This window comes from Passer montanus, unplaced genomic scaffold (assembly GCF_014805655.1).
Source record: "Passer montanus isolate IOZ18808 unplaced genomic scaffold, ASM1480565v1 scaffold7, whole genome shotgun sequence".
In the NCBI taxonomy this organism is placed as follows: Eukaryota; Metazoa; Chordata; class Aves; order Passeriformes; family Passeridae; genus Passer; species Passer montanus.
In genome coordinates this window covers 7,582,159-7,599,816 of record NW_024372147.1, presented here as the reverse complement: position 1 = coordinate 7,599,816, position 17,658 = coordinate 7,582,159, and the positions used below count along the sequence as shown (strand labels likewise).

At 38.1% G+C, this 17,658-nt stretch overlaps 1 protein-coding gene across 1 annotated transcript in view; it reads left to right on the top strand.

Moving 5' to 3' along the window:
* The first annotated feature begins 538 nt into the window (after positions 1 to 538).
* Positions 539 to 17,658, top strand: part of CNTLN (centlein) — a 177,768-nt gene continuing 160,648 nt past the window's right edge. Inside the window, exons 1-2 of the mRNA XM_039730006.1 lie at positions 539 to 631; positions 17,468 to 17,548. Coding sequence (XP_039585940.1) covers positions 539 to 631; positions 17,468 to 17,548 — 174 coding nt within the window. The remainder of the gene's footprint in view (positions 632 to 17,467; positions 17,549 to 17,658) is intronic.

Genomic DNA, 17,658 nt, shown 5'->3' with positions numbered 1-17,658 from the left:
TGTACGGTTCACATGCAAACATCTAGGATCTAAACAGAGGCGGGACACATGTGCTCCCACGGCTGGGAGGAAGGGCGGGGGACCTGCTGGATTCCCAGGCATTTCCAACATCCCTCGCTCAGCACATGGCTGGGCAGCAGGTGCCCCTGGCCCTTGGGGAAGGGGGCGGCAGGCGGAGGCGCCCCACAGGCGCCTCACCGCCCGCGCCCCGCCCCACTCCGGCACCCGCGCGGCGCATGCGCGGCGCCGCGCCTCGGGCGGGCGAATTCAAACGTGCCCCTCGCCCCTTCTCCTCGCCGGGGTAGCGGTGGAGCTGTGACGTCATTCCACCGCGTCCTCTTTCTTCCCAGCGGTTTCCGGCGCTCGCCCGCGCCGTGAGTGCGGGGGAAAGTTTTCATTTGTGTGGTTCACGGCGTCGATTCTCCCCTCTTTCCCCCAGGCGCGGGCGGGCGGGGGCTGCCTGAGCCCGCTCCGCCGGACGCGGACCCTCCTCTCCCCTCGCCGTCTCCGCGGGAGGAACGGCGAGAGGCTTTCGGCGATGGCTTCGGGGTGCTCGGAGGCGGCGACGCAGCGGGTGGCAGAGCTGGAGGAAGAGCTGCGGGCTCTGGCGGAGCAGCTGAGCCGCTGCCAGGTACCTGAGCGCGGGGCGAGGGCCGGCCCGGGGCTGGGCGGCCGCGTCCCGCCGGGGGCCGCGGGTTCGCGTCTCGCTCCCGGCGGGCAAGGAGGAGGAGCGGGGCCGCGGGCGCCCGGCGCCTCCAAGACACTAATTAAATCGGGCTTGGGCCCTTGCTTTGGATAAAACCACCTGTCCTGAAGCTGTTTTGTTCACCCTTCCAGAAGCCACGGTTCGCTTGAATTGAAATAGTAAAAGTCCCGATGTACTGCCGTATGCAACTGCGGGGGAGAATGAACAGGCAGAGGGATTTTAGAGAATTTTAAGTCTTGAAGGAGCCTTTGGAGGTTATTTCATCTCTCCCACAACCTTGCATCAGGATTAAATATACCCGGGCTGTTTCTGGGAAGGGAAGGTTTAATGAGTAATTATGGGTGTACTTTCAAAATTATGGGTGTACTTTCAAAAGTTCCTCCTCTATGTCTTGCCTTGTGGCCTCCCTTCATAGGTACATTTTCCTCATTTTTCCAGTTGGTCGTTCTTCGCTGATAGTCAGGTGTGCTTATTGAAGAATATAAAAACATTGGCAGTGTGAGATCTTGTTCTAGAAATCAGTGAAAATTCTCTGGCAAACATGGATTACAAGAAAAGTATATCATAGAGAGGGAGGTGACACCTAATGCTGCAGGCAGCCAAAACAGTATTTTCACGTGGGATGTAGTCTGGTTAAAGCCGTGAAGGCCTGGGCTGATGTAGCAATCAGAAGAAAGCATCCATCTGAAAGTTAGTAGAGGCTTCCTGCTTCAAGCAGCATTGATAGACATGACAGTTGGTGTTGGATTCCTGCCGTGGGCTGGATCAAGACTTCTTGAGAAAACATGTTGCATAAGAGATATGTGAGGAGAGGGAGCTGTCAAGTGAACATCCTGTTTGGAAAGGCTGGAAAATGCTAAATGTTTAGGGGATATCTTCAATGTCTTGTGAGAGAAGTTAAGGAAACTCTCTATAAAGATACTGTTTACTATTCCTAGTAAATAGAGTGTATGGTATCAGACAAAATTGGGTGGAGGCAGAAGGAAGTCCTGTGCTCTGCTCATTTGCTAGTTGAACTTAAATGATGTATTACTAAAATCTTACAGCATGTAGTATTTTTGAAGAGCATTATACGTGCTGGAAACTTTGAAGAAACAGGGCAAATGTGAATTTCTAATCACTTCAATCACTTGATGTCTACAAAGTGTAGTTAAGCATCTGATTTCCCCTTTAGATTAATTTCGACTACATGTGCATTTCTACTTGTTTCTTGATGAACACATTCCACAGGTGTTGAAAGTTAGCAAAGTATTTTGAAATGTATTTATTTTAAGTTTCTTGCATATTATCTTGCCATTCTTGGGTTTTTGTCTTTTATCAGATCAGATAGCTTTCTTTGAGGAAAGCAAGCAAAAAATGAACAGGAAGCTAGTTACAGCTTTTGAAAACAGAACCCAGTCTGTAATCTCTCCATCTCAAGGTAGAATCTAGCATGTACCATCCTTCTAACGACAGGGGATGCATGTGTTCAGGATATATTTCAGATTATTAATAAAATAAAAAAGAAAGTGAAGCATCAATCTCTGAGATTCTCTGAAAGTACTGCAGTGTAGACATCTACATGCTTTACCATTTTACTAATCCATCAATACATTTGACATGTTTAAGCATGTGTATGTTACAGAAAGAAGAGAGAAGCCAGATTTTAATACATAAAAGAGGTGATAGCCTCATCAATTAGGCTGGTTTTCCAGTGTAGCATTTCTCTAAGGTTATTAACTTTGTAAAGAAGTTCTGTGAAGATATTCTGAATTGGAATGGGAACTAAAATGGCCTGATTTACTGAATGGACTTCAGTAAAATTCTTCAAGAGGTTTGAAAGGCTACTGATGGAATTATTTGTAGATTGTTAATCCATTTTAAGGTTATATTTCATATGAAAACTTTGCGTAAAGGCAGGTCATTTGAAAGCATAAATACATATGGGTAATGTTAATGTTGTGTTTTTCTAGCATCTTTTCAGTTGAAATATAAAGTTGTTGCTGACCAGCTAATTTCTTGAGCATAATTTAATTTCATCTGCTGTGGTATGCTTAATTGCCTTTAGATCTAAGAACTTCTTTTGTTTCTGTGCTGTCTCCTAATATTTGCATGTCTTGTTAATCAGAATTGTGAAACCATTTAGGTTGGAATGGTATTCTTGAGAGCATCTAGTGCACCCCACCCTAGATTAGATTGCCCAGGACAGTGTCTAGTTAATTTTTGGGTATTTCCATTCCTGGAGACTGCCACCTCTCAGGACAACCTGTGGAGGTGTATCACAGTAAAAGTGTTTCACTTTCCATTAAGATTTTCTTTGTCTTCTGTTCTATGCTTTTGGTTAGGGTTGTGTCTTTCATAGAGTGCCTTAGCAGGCATTTTGGATAGAAAAGTTATGTAAGTGCCTTTGTAAAAGATGTTAGTGAGAGGGTGTTAACTTTATCCAGCAGCTGGATAAAATTGCCCAAGCCTTTTCCCTTTTCCCTTTCCCTTCACAGGCTCATAAAATGCATTTCTGAAAAAACCTTGGCAGCGGAAATCTAGTTTAGTAGTTTAAGGCTGCATCAGAACTAAACGACTAGTCTTAAGTATTGGTTGAGGTATTAGCCTTTTGGATATTTTTTCCCCCCCAAAGAAAAAAATACATTTATCAAATAATTGGGGCTAAAGTTTTAATTGGTTCTGAACTGAACAGTTTTAGCAAAAGATGTATATATCCAAAAGTGATTTAGCATCTGAATAAATTATGTGATGTTTCTCTTCTACACACCTGCTTGGACTTTATATTCATTGTCATATACACTGCACTTCTGAAGTTAAATCTTTTCTGGGAACTGCAGCCTGTTGATTGGGATCTATTGGCTAAATACATGGGAGCCTACTTTGGCTAGTGAAGCCCCTGAGTCTTAGTGGAAGTATTGTGCATGCTAGCTTTGCTTTAACCTCCGGTATTCCAGGCATCTAGTTATGGATATTGGTTATTTTCTGTGGCAGAATTCTGGAGAACCTGACTCTTCTAGTCATCCAGGGTGGTGGCCTTTATGTTCATTCAAAACATTCAAAACAATGTTCTTTTTCACATTTATGCTGGTTTTGTTTGGTTTTTTTTTTTTTTTATTTATGGTAACAATTCCCATGAAGTAAAGGTGCCTACAAAAGTCATATATGGTATTCTTAATACTTCTTAATTCTTAATACTTTTTTGTGTGCACGTGTTCCTTTTTTTATTACTTTCAAGCTCATGTTTTATTACTAAGTCTTGGCCTGTGCAGCTAAAGTGGGGTAAAAGTCATATATGGTATTCTTAATACTTCTTAATACTTTTTTGTGTGCACGTGTTTCTTTTTTTATTACTTTCAAGCTCATGTTCTATTACTAAGTCTTGGCCTGTGCAGCTAAAGTGGGGTAGTATTTAATATTTCCTTTAATACTACTCAAACAATTGCAGGATTGTCACTAGTAATCAGCAAGATCTTGGAGTGGGGCCTGTTAAAGGCACAGTTTTCTTGCAGTCACTCTGAAAACTGACATTGACATATAATTTTGTGGTGAGAAAGCTAAAGCCAAATTTTGTCGTGAGAAAGCTAAATTAAGAAAATAGTCCAAAACTTCCAGATTGTCTACTGAGAAGCCTTGTATAAAGCTAAGGAGGTGTACCTCTATAGTATGCTGTTTTGGGAAAATTATGATTGTGTCTGCAGTAAGACATTTCGTAGTTATTTTTAATTTCAGTGCTCTTATTTTATTTGAGAATTACTTGAGAAATAAAGTTGTGGTTCCTGAAAACAACTGAAAAGAAAACAGAAAACTATTATTTATTTTTAAATTTCTTGTTTTCTTTAGCACCTTTTTACATTTCTGTAATGGGCTTGACATTATTGGAGGGCAGTGGAAAAGACAAAGGTCAAATAGTAAGTCATGTCACATCTTGTCTCTATTACTTGTGCTAACTGTGGTATTCTATTTCAGAGTTTTATGCTACTGCCTACCACCTCAAAATATCAATATCTTCAGTACCTATGTTCTTATTATTCTCTGTATTATTTCCTTGGTGTTGAAAAGATCTGACTCCATTTTATTTTCCCTTGTGATACTATATTTTTAGTGGTGGAGCAGATGGATATGCTGTTTTTGCAAAACATGATGGCTCCTGGTGTAGGAAATTAGTCTGCTTTTGTTTGCTTGTTTTTTTCCTTGTGCTTGTTTTGATTTTTGTTGCTTTATTTTTTTAGTAAGGGGGGTGATATATCTCTGGAAGCTCATTCTGTGGGTGGAATTTCTGAGCCAGGATTACTTTCTTAAGCTTTATGTGCGTTCTCTTTAGTCTTGTGTATTTCTTTAAACCACCTGTTTGGTCTGTAGAGATTCATAGCATATTTATTAGCGTCCGGTAGGGAAGCCTATTGTGGTGCAAGACAGTTTATTTGGTGTAAAATAATGTGCATTGATAAATTGATGATTGATGCCCTAGCTCTCAGGCTCTTCCTAGAATAGACACTTTGATGCTCCCCTATTCTGTAACTAAAAATATAGGAACAGCTCTTTCAGGTGTTCTGTGATGGGAAACTGCATTAAATTCCTGCTTTGAACAAGACAGTGATTCTGGACTGGATTTTCCATGTTAAACAGTGTCCCAGATTGATGGTAATGCAAAAAGTTGGAAGAAGCAAGCACATTATCTTCTGGTTTTACTTATGTTGTTGGTGATACTAACAAGACAGTTCCACTGCCCACAAAGAACTGTTATTTTTCTTCAAGCACACTATAAAACAGGACATTAGTCTTCATTTTACTCACTGCAGGTTTTTGATTTCAAAGGTAATGTGGCATATCTTTCTGCTAAAATGATAGTGTATTTTCCTTCCTGAGGACTTTCTTTTCTAACTTTATGGTTCTACCAAAGCTGAACTACTCTTTATCTTTTTTTTTTTTTTTCCTTTTCCCTGCATAAAAATACACGTATTATTTTTAGGGAGGTCTTGTTAGTGTTATCTTCTGTAGCTCATATGCCTCTTCTGTCAGTGATAGTTATAATGCCTAATCTTCTACTGTATTAGCAATTTAGTGCGCCATTGCATGGTACTCTGTACAGCCCAAAAAGTAGAATCTGCCAACTGGCAGCAGTGCAGTGATAGTTATAATGCCTAATCTTCTACTGTATTAGCAATTTAGTGCGCCATTGCATGGTACTCTACCAAAAAGTAGAGTCTGCCAACTGGCAGCAGTCTGCAGATCATACTGTTTAGTCAAAGAAAACATACTCTGTATGGTTTTCAATTTACAAATGGAGTTTATCCACTAGAAATAGATAGTTCGCCATTAGTCAAAAAGTTAGGAGGTGATCTGTGATCTGTTAAAGGTGATCAGGTTCTGCTGCAACAAATTCACTGTTAGCACTTGTGTCAGAAGGTGCTAAATACAAATGAGTAATAAAGAGATCTTCCAATACTTGCTGCTGCTTTTGCTTGTGTTTATTACCAAGGATTGGAAAGAAATCTTGAAGAATTGACTATGTGTATCTCTAGGCATTTTTGGGTAAAAGAGAATCAAGAAAGGTGGCTGCTGCTTTGTGGGAAGTGAAGTGACAGAGATGCCTATCACTTCCTGACTTGTTTCATGCTGTGTTTCCTGCTTGTTGTGAAAAGCTATGCATAGATCCATTGTGGTCTTTATGTCCTGTTTTATAGTGTGCTTGAAGAAAAATAACAGTGCTTTGTGGGCAGTGGAACTGTCTAGTTTTGACCACTTTCTGTGTCTATTTGCCATCATTAGCACTGATAACAGAAAACATTTAATTAGCTGTAAAAATGGGTGCTTTTATTCATTCATTCTGGAGCAATTTAGTATCCACCACACACACTGAAAATAATGTAGCCATGTTACTATTGAGTTATATGTAGTTTTAACAACCCCTCTCCTTTATTTACAATCCAAAATTAACTGACACACCAAGACATTGTGTTGCTTCATAACAAGTGACTAGATATTGGAGATGCATGTTGATGATACATATCACCAACGTTTTTTAATCAATATCTGGGAATTGAAAGTAACAATAAATTTAAAAACCTCAAAAAACCAGAACACTAAAACATTGTTCTTCCATGGTGATGTATTTTTATGTTGACTTTGTTCTCCATTTGGTCACATCAATTTTGTGACCAAAATTGAAATTTTTGTAAATTACCAGTAAGAGAATTTGAGTGTGTCAGTATTTTTTGTAGAGAAACAGTTGATATTCATCCTCTTGTTTTGAAAGGGAGCAAAGTATTTAGTTCTTCCATTCATTAAATGCTAATTTCTTTTATTAGTGATTAAGTCAAGACCACATATTTATTGGTGCCAAGGGATGCCAGCTGTTTAGTGCTTTGGGTGGTTTTTTTGTTATTTCATACTGTTATATTTTGCCATAAGGATAAATCACATGAGTCTGGTTAGTACAGGTGTTGTTAGTAAAGGCCTTACTCTTTTTGTATTATATACAGAAGTAGTGTGGTTGAATACCTAAGTTTATTTTCTTCTACTTTATTTTACTTCTTGCAAATGTTAGTTAACTGCAGTGAAATTTTTTCATATCTGGTATTCCTTTTGAAAAACACTGATTTTGAATATAGAAGTAAAACTGAAGACTAACTAAAAGTGAGACTTAAAAAAGTATATTTTTGCGCTTCATAAAGTCATTCCCTATTCACAGTATGTCTGTGTGTGAATATTTCAGATTGGCCCAGCATGTCAGTGGGAATTCCAAATTTGGTGTAGAGATTAGAGTCATAGAATAGCTTGAATTGGAAGGACCTTTAAAGATCATCTAGTCCCACTTCCTTAGCCAGGAATGTGTTTCAGTAGGTCATGTTGCTTAAAACCCTACCCAAGGTGTCTTTGAAAGCTTCCATGATGGGGCGCCTGCAATCTTCTTCCATTGCCACACCACCTTGTTGTCCACTTTCCTTATGTTCAATCTGAATTTATACTTAATCCAAATTTAAATATTTTTAAATTGAAAAGGATACAATTTAAGATTGTTAAACCTTTTCCTGTTACTTGAGACACTGGTAAAGTCTGTATTTCTTACAAGTGCCCTTAAGGTATTGAAAGGCGGCAAACAGGACCCTTGTATGTATTTTCCAAGCAGCACAAACCCAACTATTTCATCCTTTTTTCACAGGAAAGGTGTGAAAATGCTTCCGATCAGTTCTGTGGCCCTGCTGTGGACCTGTATTGATATTGACCATGTCTTTCTGCTGCTCTGGTCCATAGAGCTGGACACAGTACTCCAGGTAGGGTCTCACAACGGCAGAGAAGAGAGGGAGAATTGTCTCCTGTGACCTGGGGTGGGCCCTGGATGCAGTTGGCTTTCTGGTGTAAAAGTGCATGCTGCTGGCTCATGTTCAGCATTTTGTCCAGCAGTTCATGCAAGTGCTTTTCCTCTCAATCAATTCATCCCACAGTCTGTATTGATGATGGGCTTTGCCAAACCCAGGTGCAAGACCTCTCACTTTGCCTTGTTTCACTTTTGAGATTTTCAAACCTGTTGATGTCATTCCCTCTGGATGGCATCCCTTCCTGCTGGTGTAGAAACTGCAGTGCTCAGCTTGGTACTGTTTATATAATGAAGATGTAATTAGGAAGGTGTTAAATATTACTGGTTTCAGTATAAACCCTGGAGTAGCACCACTTATGATTGGTTTCCATGTGGACACAGAGCAGTTAACTGCAACCCTCTGGACAGGGATATAGACCCTTACTTATCTAATAGTGCATCCATCAAACCCATTAGTTCTCCAAACAAATGGCAAGAATGTTGTGGGGTGTTGTGGTGCACTGGTTTAGTTGCTCTCTTCCACTGGGTGACTAGGAATTTGCACAGAATAGTTTTATATTGCACTGTATAGCTTCTGTTATATCATGTGGTTTGTTACCCCTTTTCCCCATCACATGGTCTTTCCCTTCATCTATCCTGGTACTCCCTGGTGTTCTCTCCCCTGGGTTACCCCTCCCTTACCCCTCCCCCACTGGTATCCCATTGGCTGTGTACCTCTCCCTGTCTCCATCCCAGGGGGTATAAAAACTCCCTGCTGCCAGGGAATGCCCTCTTTTTCTCCCATGGGTTGGTCTGCCTGATGTGTTTCTTGGAATAAAGGACAACTTTTCCCACGTGGAGGAGAGCGCTTCTCAGTCTTTTACCTTCGTCTATGAAGTATCTATGGGCAAGGGTCTATAGCTAGCTGGACTGGACCCCAGCAGCCGAGGCAACCTTTCGGCTTTTTGGAGGTAGGTGTCCCCCACTGAAGAATCGTGTTGCCCTTCATTTATCCACTGATGTAATCACAGGCATGGTTTGCCCTTGGTGAAGTATGTTTCCTGTATCTAAGTACCCTCTTGTCATCCATGCTTGTCATAGTGTACTGGTTTGAAAGCAAGCTAGTGAGACATTACAAGTCAGAACTACAGTTTAATTGGAAAAGTAAAATACAGGCAATCGTATAGAAACAGTGTCAGGACACTGATACCCTGTTGGTCAAGATGATGGTAGCAGTCTGATTAAATGGTGGATGTGGCTCTGTCAAAGCAGTGATCCTGTAGAAGGGTTCTTGTATTTGTCCACAATTTTATTTTGTCCACAGGATTTGGAAAACACTACCATGCCATTTCAGGCACAGTTGAAATAATGGACCCAAATTGCACTTGGTTAGTCATGGTAATACAGAGGGAATATACCCAAATGCATACATATGGTTACATTGTCTATAAAATAAAATTATTTATGCATTCCTGTACTCTTGAATGGATTAAAAATCACAAGTGCATTATGATTATATTAATCCAGAGCATTACATTTAAACAAAACTAATTCTGAGAGCTGCACTGAAGCTTTTAAACGATCCTGTACTCTCAAGTAAGTGACAGAATTGTTACAATAGCTGAGTTGTAGTGCTTACAGAAAGCAGTTATGTGACTTGGAAAATTCATGTCCTACCCAATTCTGTGCATCTTCTGTGTCAATTACACAGACTTCTATGTATGACTGCAGTTAGTTTTAATTGAAGTAGTTTAGAAAGTTATAGTTTGAAATGAATGCTGGCAGAACACTTTTCCTATCCGTGATGTAGAAAGGGATTAAAAGAAAGCTTTTGATTTCTCACATTTTCTTCTTTTTGAAAAGATTTCCTACATTAATCAAGTGCTGCATCTCCAATATCGAGTATTCAGAAAAAAAGCAACTGGTGGTAGAAGGCTGTTCTAGTGAATGAAGGGAAACAGAGCATCCTGTGTGCTCACTGAAGAAGTAATTTACTTTTTGCTATTCAGTGAGGGTGGCATTGTGTGTGGTAGATCCGTATCTATCTGGTTTTGTCTACGAGTGAATTGATGTTTATTTTTGTTCCTTCCTCCTGTGATGGTACTGATCTGCCTTCAGTGATGTTCATTTTTTTACTATGCCATGACCAAGGAGTACCTCGTATTTCTTGCCAGTTGATGCCACAGTAAGTCAGTTATTTATGCCAGTTAAGAATATATAATGAAATTCTTCAGTTAAGTTCATTGCTGTCTTTTTGTTATGCTGATGAACTAATCTGAGAATATGCTGATTAAATCATGTGTAAGGACAGCATCTTCAGTATAAGTTGGATGGTATTTTTGCTTAGACCCCTGTTAGGGCATCAACATTGTAACAATGACACTATATTATTTTTATTGTGCCTGTTTGCATTCAGCAGAGTAATGAGTAAGAATTTACTTTTTAATGGATTGCGTGTTTGAGGGTGTGTGTGCGTGTATATTTACGCACAAGTGTTAAGTAAAGCAGTATACTACACTGTCCTTTTTTGAATCAAACATGCGTTTGTTGCAAAAACTGCCAACACAGACAATGTAACAGCAATTTCTTTGAATAGAAAAGTAGCGAGAAATATACATGAAACTTTTTTTTTTTTTAATATAATGCATTTATGTGTTGATTGTCTCACTTATACTGCAACATTAAGGAATTGAGGGGATGGGGGAAAATACTCTTGTTTGCTGATGATGTCTGTTAAAAAAACGCAGTCAGTCTGGTCAAGTCTACAGCCAGATCTATGGCCTACAACCCTCTTACGAATTTCTGCCTCATAGTTAGATGTTAACAGTGCATACTGTCTGTGAGTGATTTCTGTGAACTTGAAAATAACACAGTATTATTTTAAGAGCCGGGTATGTCTAAGGTTCTAAGTTTTCTTGTAAGTTACTGATCAGTCTTCTGGTGAGTTTTTAGGTTGTTGAAAAGCACAGCACCTCACAGATAGATTTTCTAAAGAGTTAGAGTAATGTTGTTGTGACTACTCAGCAGGACATGGTTGTACAGAGAATACCTCTTATTTAGGAATGTAATATGGAAAACTGGAAAACACGAAGTAACACTGGCACAGTGGGTCAAGAGAGTCTGAACTGACAGTATGCAGCAGCGTACATTTAAAAATCTTGTGACATCAAGAAAGAAACAAGTCTTGTCACTTGCATGTGAAGTGTTTATATCAGCTTAATAAAAGACTTCAGTTGTTTAGTTGGAAGTGTACTAGTCTGTCCTAGATGTTTGGGGAGCCCAGAACAATCCATAGACAAAATTTTCTTGCAGGTTTTTCAGTGTTTATACCAGCCAGCCAGGTTATTTCATGCATTCCCCCCTCACGCCCCATGCCATGTAGTATTTTGATTTCCATACAAATTTTTCCAGCCTGACAATCATGTGTTTTGAAATACTCAATTCATAATGCAGAAAATTATTGTTATGCGATTGTTATAGAGTTCTTATTAAAAAAAATTAACAGCAAACCAATAGCTCCCTCTGTCCTCCCAACTGCTTTATTTTCCCACTTGGGGGTATAAACTGATTAAAGAACTGAAATGAGAGTTTGTGTCCTGTATTTTTGTAGTGATGATAGGAAAGGTGGGAGTGCAAAAGAGGCTGTTTGGATTGAGTGTGAAGAGGTTGGGGTTTATGTTTTACTTTTCTGCTCTGAGGGTATTGTCTTTTAGATTTGAGAAGATGAATAATAATAAGTGAATAATAATTTATAATGCTGTAAAGATTTAAGGTATGATAGGAACACTTAACAGTAATTAACATGCTTAGAAATAAGTACAATGAAACATCAAAAAGAGTACTGATTTCAAATTGCAGGCAACTGAGATGCTTGATATATGAATTTATGTTAGAGGGGGGAACTTTTTCAGTTTATCCTTGTTCTCAACACAGTGCATGATATACATCTAAACAAAAACCTAAACTTACTTGTAAATGTAAAACCCAAACTGTTATAAGTAAAAGTAAACCCCAAACAGTTATAATTGTATAGTTTCTGGGAGATTAAAAAAAAAAGAAAAAAGATACTGCTTATGCTTTTGATACTTGTTTCACTGCTAATTTAAAAGTTTTGCTTTAGTGAATTCAGTATAATTACTTCTCCTTGATAAAACTGTATAAAAATATTGAAAAGATTCTATGGGTCTAAGTTTCCATTAGACAAATAATAGCAATATTGATACAGTTATAGGTATTTTTGATATCAAATAGCCAGTGAAATAATTGTGCTTGGAATTCCCTTCCAAAAGAAGATAAAAGGTTTTGAATAAGGATATTTGTCTTTCCCGGCTTGTAAGTCAGAGACATTCCTAGTTTTTTTTATTTCTGCTGATGTTTTATAAATTCACAGCTTCACTTGAAAGCAAATACTTGTGCTGTAGCTAGTTATGCCTTATAATGTTTGTTAGCGACTTATCTTTTGTCAATGTTTCTGAGCTTGCTCCTGTTAAAAATCAGTAAGAAAAATCCAGTTTACTTTGCAAAGAAGACATTTAAAGCCTAGGGTAGTCTGAATTTCTTTTTGTCTCTCAGTATGATGAACTACAATCACTTCAACTGTAGGCTGAGGGGAAAAGTGTGACTTTTCAGGGAATACACAATGTGCTGCTTCCTTTTTTCAGAGTATTTTTGCCCTTCATGCAAACTTGATTGCAGGGTGAGCGTCTTTATCTGACATTAGATATGCTCTAAGTAATGAGTAATTTTTGCTGGCTTTCAAATGGCATCTGTATTCTGCCTTTATATAAGATCTCAGCTGTTCAAGGTACACTCTTGCTGACCTCTTGAGCTGTTAACGTGCACTTGAGTGGGCTGAATGTTCTTTGAAGATTGATACATCCCAGGCCTTGACAGCTGCAGTGTTTTTCTGTGCCAGCTTCAGACAGTGTAAGTAAGTAAGCAGTCTTTTTTCCACAAAAATTGTTTGGCTTTCAGGGCCATGCAGGGAAAACTTTACCAAGTCCATGAATTCTGCCAAGAGCTTAAAAAGGCTGTTTACACTTCTTTTCATCTTAAACTTTAATAATTTCTAACTCATATTCCTTCCATTATACATAATGCTTAATTAATCATATTACTGAGATTTAAATGAGATAGGCATTAAAATGTTTGGCATGTTAAAGAGAAGAATTCAGGTATGGTAACTCAACATTCTTTGACTAATTTCTTTGTAATACTTTGTTGCAGTAATGAAAAATTTTGTTAACTTCTGTGTAAGCTTTCCTTTTATGAAATAAAGTTCTCATATTTTTAACTTTGGATGAACTCGTGGTTTTTTTGTTTGATTGGGTTTTTTCATTACTGGTAATATTTGAAGATGCATTTGCATCCTTATTCCTTTGGCAGAGGTACACTTAGGCAGAACATTGCTTAGTTTTGTGTGCATTTAGAGAAGTTAAAGTACATACTGGGTGCATAGTGAAAGGCATATGATGATTTAATTTAGCATATCTGTTGATATATTTGCAGCATTTCTTTATAGTTCTGTGTATGCTCATTCATAATTTGCAGTAGTAACTTTAAATCTCAGTTTGTCATCATAAAAAATAAACAATATGTATTGAAATATCATTGTTTCGCAGCTTTGGAAATTCCTGTGACTTTTTGCTTACTTCCATAGGATTTGTGAAGGCTTTGGTTTGTGTTTTGTGGTTGCAGTTGTTATTTGTTTATCATTTAATGGACACCTTTTAGCCTGTTCTGTGTAGCTGTTTCTTTGAAGTTTGTTGAGTGGTCATTCAATATTGATTATTACAAAGAAGATTTTTTATTTTACAGTCAGGATGGGTTTTTTAATGTTGTTTCATCTAGTGTTCTTTTAGCACAGATGGAAGAGTTACAGAACTTAGTGAAATTGCCATTCCTTTCATAACTGACATGAGTACAAATTTGTGGCTGATTTTTACTCTTCTTTGGACAATTTAAAGTAGCCTGTTTGTGGAATAGTAACAGGTTAAATTGAACTAAACTGCTTGTTAGAAGAGATAGTTTGTACCTGAGTGTTTGTGTTCTCATTAGGAATGTTTGTTGAAATTTTGTGTTACCAAAGAGAGATTTTGGAAAATTTAGGTGGAAATTCAGTTGTCAGCGGCTCAGTAAATGCTGTGTATTGAGCAAAAACTATGGGAGGAATGTGAAGACTTCCCTCTTATTGTACATATATATATAGTACATATTTGTTCATTGGGAACAATTCAATACCTCTTGCTGTGGTTTTCCATTTTTTTTGCTTTTATTTTGTAACAGAAGAAAGCGTACTATTCCATGTTCTTGGATTGCCTCAAACTGTTTCCCAGCTGGGACCAGGAATATATATGAATTTGCATGGTAGGACAAAAAGCAGACACCCCTGCTTGTAGGGAGTTTCATGGTGTTTGATAGTGCTTCTTAGACTCATATGGAAGCCCAAGGGTCTCAGCTCTTCTAATATATAAAAAACTAAGCAGAAAACCCAACAGCTACCTCTGGTTTTGTATTTGGGACAGTAAAGGGGAATGTTAAGGAAGCAGGCTCATAAGCAGATCCAAGACTTTAAATAGATTAACAAACTTACCTAAACATAGCTCATGAAGTCATCAATCAGCATAAGAAACTTTTGACTGTTTGCTTGACTAAGGATTTCTGAGTGTTTTCAGGTAGAATACTATTAGCACTTCATTATATTGGGTCTTCTCTCCTGTAATGATTTTGTGGCCTTTGGTCTGATTTCTTAGTGATTTATGACAGTGAAAGACACAGTGAATTCTGTATTAAATATAAATGCTCAAATGCTATTATCATGTAATTTCTGCTTTCCATATTTCTGATTAGTTGAGCAATTTGAATTAAAAGTATTCTAAAATTGAAGTAGATGCAGTGGTTTATTCCTGTTATTATGATTCATAGATTCAAGGCTGGTGAAGGGTCTAGAACGTGGGTCTTGTGAGGAGCGACTGAAGGAACTGGGGTTGTTTAGCTCGGAGAAAAGGAGACTGAGGGATGACCTTATCACCCTCTTTGGTTGCCTGAAAGGAGGCTGTAGCCAGGTGGGGTCGGTTTCTTCTCACAGACCAGTGATAGCACAAGATGACACAGGCTTAAGTTGTGCCAGGAGAGGTGTAGGTTGAACATTTGGAAGAATATCTTCACAGAAGGAGTGATGGGGCATTGGAATGGGCTGCCCAAGGAGGTGAAGTCACTGTCCGTGAAGGTATTTAAGGAAAGACTGGGCGTGGCATTTAGTGCCATGGACCACTTGACACAGTGGTGTTTCGTCATAGGTTGGACTTGATCTCAGAGGTTGTTTCCAGCCTAATTGATTCTATGAAAGTAGTGTCATTTAGGCTGGAAGGACTACTGATTTAATGTCCTTTGAAATAATTTATTTGCTATTGTTTAGAGAGGTTTAGTCTGGTTTGTGGCTTGTTTTTTGTGTGTTTGTTTTGTTTGTTTGCTTTCCCCCCAGCTTACCAACATAAACACAAGATTTTTTTGGATGTTAAAATTACTCTGAATCCGGCTTCTGTGTAGATCCTAATGCTTTTTGGAAGCCTGCAGCAGTTGTCCAAATTTGAAAAACATTTTTATTTTTAATTCTGTTTCTGCCCAAGTAGAAGCAGTAGGTCATGCTGGTTCACAGTCTACACACATTGTAACTCTTCAGGTGGCCTGGCAAGGCATTTTTGGGAGATAGTGTCTTTTTTTGTGAGGATGTGAAACAAGTGCACTCTTTTCATAGTCTTTCCCACTGATACATAGAAGTTCAGTATACTGAATGTGTAAGGTGATAGGATGAAATTAGGGGTTGTACTTTTTTATTTTACTTAGTATCCCAATTAATATGGTGCTTAGTGTTTTATATTTTAACTTAATTCTGAGCTGAAAGTTAACCTATTGTTAGCACTTGTACTGAGCAAAGACTTGGATACTGATGCAAAGTCATTTGAATTACTAATTATCTTGTGTTCAGTTCAGGTTTTGTGTTACCTTTCTTTAAAAATCAATGTAGTGCACCATAATCCAGTTAGTTACTGTTTACATGCAGCAGGGTCACTTATAGTTTTGAAAAGAATGCTTACACTAGTAACCTAATTTGATTAGAGAAGGCTTGTGTTTTTTTCAAGTATTTCAGAAACATCTTGTTTCTCTTTTATTTTTGAACAAAGTTTTTTGGTAATTATTTGATTTTGTTTGGAAATTCAAAAAACACAGCATTTTAAAAGCTGTGCACAACCTGTGAAACACAGTTTAAATTTTTCTGCTTTTAAGAAAAATTAACTCTTTCTGGTGTAGTACATAGCAGCATAAGTTGATAATGGTCTTGGATTACAAGATCTTTTGGGCACTTTGATTTTTAACTTTTAAGTTTGACGTTAGAAAGAATTTCCCGTCAGGCACTGGAACAGACTATTCAGGGAAGTGGGGGGTGTTGCCATCCCTGTCAATATTTAAAAGCCGTGTAGATGTGGCATGTAGGGATTAGTGGTGGATGTGGCAATATTAGGTTACTGGTTGGATGCCTTGACCATAAATGTCTTTTCCAGTCTAAATGATTTTCTATTTCCAAAACACTAGTAGACATAGCTGCACTGTAATTATTTTTGCCTGTTGAATAGGCCTAGCTGCCAGTATGGTGTGGGTTTAGCTCATTAGTTCCTAATTTTATGTGAGACTGTTTTAGTAGGTCTCATCCTAGTCTGGACTATGGTTTATATACACATATTGCCTTACTGGTCTTTGTCTTTTGCTGGATTTTATTTTTCTCCCCTAACATTTTTATATCATCAACACATGGGTTTAGATTGTAAAATAACTAATATTGGTCCTTCCAGTATTAAAATAATATTGAAATAACAAGACACCAGTGAAAACTAACAGCTAATGTGTAGTAGAAAATACAAATGTGGGAAAGCTTTTAGCTGACATCTAGTTTTCACAAACCTTCTGAAGTCTATTTGTAAACAACAGTGTTTCCTTGCTCGCTTGTGTTTTCTTTCAGAAACTTCTGTATACTGCAGGTTAGGTGCCTGTGTGTTAGAAGACTGTTTTACTGTATATTTTGAAATAAAGAGCTGCGTGTGGTAAAACTTAATGGTGAAGTAGGTATTCTAGGCTTAGCATTTGATATAAATTGTGTCAGTAACAGTAATAGATGTAGCAAAAAGCAGCCTTGTTTGAATAATGTAAGTTCTGCTGCCATATGTTACATTGCTTACTATTTTAATGTTGATTGTAGGTGTTTATTTTACTTCAATATTCTGTATGGTTAAAATTTTGTTTATTCTGGAGAACCATTGGCTGTGTTTTCATGGAACAGTGAGTAACTTGCAGAGTATTCTCAGTAGATTAGGGCTTTCTTGGCAATTGTCTTTTGAATATGATCAGTATAACCTTTTTTTGTCTGTAAAAGGCATTATACATGTAATCTGTTTTTTCTTCTTTTTTTTTTTTCCCTTATTTCTAAGGCTGATAAAGAATTTGTGTGGTCTCTTTGGAAACATCTCCAGGTGTCAAAACCAGACCTTACTCAAGCCGTCAGCTTGGTTGTGCAAAACTGAGTTTGAAGATTTAACATGCTTCTAAAACCAAAAAGCAACCAACCTCCCCTGCTGATACCATATTCTTTATCTTTCTAATTGAGAACTATGTAGAGTTC